Genomic DNA, 5828 nt, shown 5'->3' with positions numbered 1-5828 from the left:
AGTGTTATCAACATAATGACAACACTTATAGTTTTAAGATATTACTTTTAAAAAATCACGAAAAAATTATCGGTAAATATAGGTAAATATGGGTAAATATACCGGTATTATCGTATACCGGTATGACGTCATACCGGTATTTCTGCATTTCGGTTTGCATAAAGGTTTTCATAGTATTATCCAAAAATATCGGTACAATACCGGTATTTTGCATATCGGTATAAGTCCCTGTTCTAAACACAGTTTTGTCACGAACTTTCTATTATCATCGTCGGTAAACTCCCACTTGTAAACACTTTTCTCCCTGGACTGTTACCCCTCTTTTGTTATTACATTTGCTTTTCGATCATACGACGCGCAGAATAAAAGAGGTGTGTGCTTATTGATTTATTATCACAGAATAAAGACAAAAGAAAAAAATAACAATAAGTAATATTTCCGACAAAATTCGTTTTGACAGGTGAGAAAAGTTCTGTTGTTTATTTTATTTTATGTTTTACTTGTTACAAAAATAATCTACATAAATATAAATAGCATACATAGATATTGTAAAAACTTCACAAATACGATTATTTTCTACAAAAAACACGATGTCATATTTGTTCGAGATGATATATTTTGTATAAAATATGTGTCCTCTTGCATTATTAAAAGAAAAATAGTAAAAATCCAAACACTGAACTGAAAGAAAATGTTATTATACATACTTTTGTTTAAAAGTCTTGAACATAAAAAACTAGTTTTTTTCGATTGATTTGTAGTGCTGGAATGATATTAAACACTAACCGAGCGGATAAATTTGTAGCTATAATAAAATAAACCCATTCCGCTGAACTTCAGTGGGTGAAGCAATATTTGCAGACCAAACTGATAAATCTGTATTATGACGCATATTTTGTTATAAAACAGAGGTCTTCAAAAAAATAAGTAATCACAAAAATAAATTGGTAACTTTATATTACCATATCGTGCATATTCGCAAAATAAAGAAGATTTGTCAATCTATGAATCACAGTTCTGGTTTTTTCTGCCTAAAACAATGTAAAATAAACTTTTGCAAACAAAAACATTTGTAAAGTTTATATTTAATTAATTTTTTAGGTAAATTCAATTGCATAAGTGCATATTATACAGTAATGCATGTATTTTTGCAAACATGCATTAAAGTTTGTTAATAAACAATGTCAGATATATGTAATATAAAACTAATGTATAATGATTTGCAATTTTTTTTTTGCTATTTTACTTTTAATTCTTTTAAATTATATTGTATTGCTATTTTCCAATACTTTTTTTTGATTATATTTAGTTGCTATATTGTGATGTGTGTGTGTGTGTGTGTGTGTGCCAAATATAATTGTATTTTTTTAGACAAGAAGAAAAGAAGAAAGATTGAATAACAAATAACAATAGTAAAAGTACATCTTCTAATAAATTCCAGAAATTCATATTACCTTGTAACAAACACTTTCACAGATGTGATTTAATGATACAAATTTAACTAAAAAAAAAATAGTCCACATGTCAGTAGAAAGTGCAAGCATCCATATCGTTTTATTGCTCTCATATACGTGAAAGAGACATAATAGTGAACGATATTGAAAATATAATAATGTCAGGAAACCGACAAAATAAGATGCCATCTGCACAGTCATTTGCACTCCATAGAAAAAATTTATATTACGAGCTATCCAACAAAGTTCAAAATGAAGATGCCTATAAACAAAAACTGTTTATTATTTGATTACATGGTATATTATTATTTTGTATTATTTTTTATGTTATATATACTGTGATATAATTAGATGAATTTATTTTGTATGTAACATTACAACTATACAAGTAAAGAACATACTTGTCATGCACGATAAAAATTGTTTCTGTATAATTAATTTTTACAATTTTTTTACGTGTCCTTAAGATCCACAAAATGTTAATTACATTGCAGTCCACAACACATGCTTGCGATATTCTGTGTTTCGACCATAACGACGACTGACAGTAAGAGACTTTTTCCACATGCATCTTAACCCACAGTTTTCATTCTCTGAGAGTTGCACAATATGGTCGTTTATTTTATCCAACCTATTACCGATATATCTGTGATGGTAAAGAGTAAACACAGCTTATTTTATATATCTTTTTTTTGTACCAAAAAAGATAACATCTTAATGTGTTTTATTTAAACTTCTGTGAGTTTTTATAATAACAGTAATACATTACCTTAACATATACATAATTGTCAAGTCATGCAAAGTATTGATATGTACAGAATACTGTAGAATCCAAGGTATAATCAAATCAGATACTTTCATATTATTCTGCGTCAGAAACAATAAACCGTCGAAAGTATTTGTCAAACATACTATTATAAACCACGATATCAATGACCATTTTATCATTGTTCGTTCTTTGTCATACTCTTTAGATATTCCGAGCTCTACTAGTGTGTCATTTACAAGATCGAGTTTTCTTATGCATTCTCGATATTTCTATAAATAAAAATGTGATAAAAAACAACTATAAAAGCGAGATATATTACATTTTAAGATAAAAAACGTACAACTTGATTGCGTTTGATACTATATATAATAATATATTTTTAATACATTATGATTATAACTTTTTCTTATCTTTAAGATACCTAGATTTATAAATTATATTGCAAATTTGTAACTTTGACGTAATGGATTAGTATTGATTGACGTAATAGATTAGTATCATCAAAAAAATAACCAGTTTCAAGAAATATTTTATTGTAAAAATATTAATGCACACACTCACTCATTTACTCACTCACTCACTCACTCACTCACAGAAAGAGAGAAAAAGAGAGATGAGTAGCTTAATTTTGCTTAAATATTCTTTGCATAAGAGAAATGAAAAATGACATTTTATATGTTACATATATAAAATTAAAATTTTAGATATGTCACAACTGCAACATCAAATTTACAAAACAACTATAAATACCTTGTGCTTGAAAACTGTGATAAATAGTGATAATGTTGAAAGGAAAAAATTTATACTTATTGAAAAATTATTTAAAAATTTAATAATTCCTGCTGGCGATTTAATCATTACTAGTATATTACAGAGCGTCCAACTATAAACAATCCACACACTTAGTATATAAATAACACTCAAACAAAGTCTTGGATGACTTTTCGGATGTATATAAATTCCGCTACCCGTGAAAAAAGCAACTACAAAATAAGGATGCATAACTCTTTCCATAGTGTCCTCCATGATCACAACACTTGCAATTCGCTATGATAACTACTAGGTCTTAGCCAGTAAGTCGATGAATATTATTGTATACTTATCGCATTCATCAAGGTAATGACACTTAAGTAGAGTTTCACATTAACAGTATCGAATCAATAAGCTCAAATAGTAATATGAGCTTTTTCTAAAATGAAATAATCGATCGTATACAGTGTAGGAAAGAAAGAAAGACAGAATATTAACTCTTCAAGGCCAGAACTAAAAAATAACCTACGAGTTGTTCAGCCTAAGTCTCTGTAACCCACGCTTAAGGATTAAATAGTTCCGCAAAAAATCAGTAGTTTTTTATTTGTTTTTAATTAGTCGGAAGTTTGAACGATTCAGCGGCGATAAAAAAAATAATTGAAAAAATTTTTGGTATTTTCAAAGATATAAGCGTTAAAAAAGAACTTGACACTTTTTTTGGCAAAAAAACTTTCATAATTAAAATTTATTAGTTATTTTATAATTAAGATGTTTACAAAAGTCCAAAGCAGTATTGTAAAGAATCCTTCGTACTTTCCGGGACAAAAATGTCTTCTACAATTTGTAAAATTAAAAACGTTTTCACAATGAGTCTTTTAAAGCGTTTTTTAAAGAATGCAGCTTTTTTACGCCCAACTTTGACATGGAATATTGTAGCAATAAAGTAATTTTTGGATATAGTCTGTTTTTACTAAAAAACTTTTACTTACTTTTCGAACTGTCACCGTCTTGGCTAGACTTGGGCTTCTTAAGTGTTTTTTGCACTTCAACATTCAAACTTAGCAAAGCTAGTAAACAAATGACAAAGTCAACATTTTCTACCATTATTTAAAGCCCTAACGTTTTTTTCATGGTCTTTAGATGTCACGCTACATTAGTACGTAAACAGTAAGTTTTCGACTTTTGTATGGGTCTGGAACTCACCACAAAACAAAATCTTTTTATCCAAACCCACGTCTGTGTGTGTAGACTTGAAAGAGTAATCAGAATTAAATGTATAAATATATAAAAAAATAAAATTAAAAGAAAAAGAACAAAACAATTTATGGTCCAAGTTGAAAATGGACAATCAAAAACACTTTAAGACGCAATGTACAATATTACGGACGTTTTGATCAAATTTTATTGGTGATCATTTTCAGCACTGTATACACTGTAAAAATTAACAGAATAGAAAAACAGAAAAATAGAAACATAAAAAATGATAATAGAAAAAAAAACATAAGTTAAATAAAGATACATTCAAAAACATTTGACTAAATATGTACCAAACTCAACCAGTCATCACAAAGACCGATTGACCACTGGACTATTTGTATAATATTTAATCATTTATTTATTTGATTGTTTGTTGTAGACCTCTGATGCCTAGACATTATACTTTGATATTTAGTATGTCTATGTTACCTGTTGTTTTGTTTGTAGTGCTTGCCGGCGCGCAAAAAAGCGTCTTTGTGATGACTTGTCAAGTTAGGTGCGTACATATTAAAAATGTTTTGTATGTATCTTTCTATTTAACGGATGTTTTTTTATTGTCATTTTTTACATTGTATTAAGTGTCAAAAATGATTATTAATAAATTTTGATTAAACCGTTCGGTATACATTGCGTTTTAAATTGTTTTTGATTGTCCACTTTTAACTTAATAATTATTTTTTTTTATTAAAACGGTATTTAAATACTAAATATATAAATAGATTTCTATTTACAATAAATATATACGTACAATTTAGCAAATAGAGAAAATTAGGAGAATAAACAAATTTTGTAATAATATAATACAATTGTGTAATATGCGATGTGATTAAAATACTACACTTATATAAGTATTTGTACATACATTAATAGAGTAGAACGTCTCTTTTGTAAACACATTATTGTCACAAACTTTTCATTATTGTCATCAGCAACCTCACTTGTGAACTGTTTTCCTCCTGAGTTCTTATCTCACTTTTGTTATTTTATTCGCTTTTAGATCATACACGTGCAGAATGCAAGGTTTGCATATTAATTAATTATCAAAACATAAGAAAATATTATCATAACAAAAAAACATATTTTTGAAAAATGCATTTTGACAGTTGAGGAAATAAAAAAGTTCTGTTTCATATTTTTATTTTACATGTTTTACTTGTTACAAAAATAATGAAATCTACATAAATATACAATGCTAAATACTTAATATACAAACTTTACAAATACGCTTATTTTTCAGAAAAAACACAATGACACATTTGTTCCAGATGATATATGTTGTATAGAATACGTGTCCTCTTGCATTAGTAAAAGAAAAACAGTAAACATCCAGACAAAGAACTGAAAGAAAATAATAGAAATAAGTTGTTTAAAAGTCTTAAACATAAAAAACTAGAATTTCTCGATTTATTTATAGTGGTATTGAACACTAACCGAACGGATAGATTTGTAGCCAAAATAAAATAAACCCATTCCGGTGAACTTCAGTGGGTGAAGCAATATTTGCAGACCAAACTGATATATCTGTATTATAACGCATATTTTGTTATAAAACAGAAATCTATAAGAAAACAGGTATTTACAAAAGTAAAGTTTAAATT

At 27.5% G+C, this 5828-nt stretch overlaps 1 protein-coding gene across 1 annotated transcript; it reads right to left on the bottom strand.

Annotated features, from left to right (window-relative positions):
• Positions 1-786: 786 nt before the first annotated feature.
• Positions 787-4077, bottom strand: LOC109863303 (the record flags this gene model as incomplete). Its single annotated transcript, XM_020443544.1, has 7 exons — positions 3963-4077; positions 2974-2987; positions 2224-2492; positions 1942-2100; positions 1455-1716; positions 963-1031; positions 787-876 (listed from the first exon to the last, which is right to left on the bottom strand). Coding segments are annotated over exons 1-7 (978 nt in total), but the record flags the coding sequence as incomplete, so codon positions are not given.
• Positions 4078-5828: the final 1751 nt, after the last annotated feature.

The sequence above is a fragment of the Pseudomyrmex gracilis genome, unplaced genomic scaffold, assembly GCF_002006095.1.
Source record: "Pseudomyrmex gracilis isolate BER0280 unplaced genomic scaffold, ASM200609v1 scaffold_4077, whole genome shotgun sequence".
In the NCBI taxonomy this organism is placed as follows: Eukaryota; Metazoa; Arthropoda; class Insecta; order Hymenoptera; family Formicidae; genus Pseudomyrmex; species Pseudomyrmex gracilis.
Note: the sequence above shows the minus strand (reverse complement) of the source record. Positions and strands in the feature narration are given on the sequence as shown.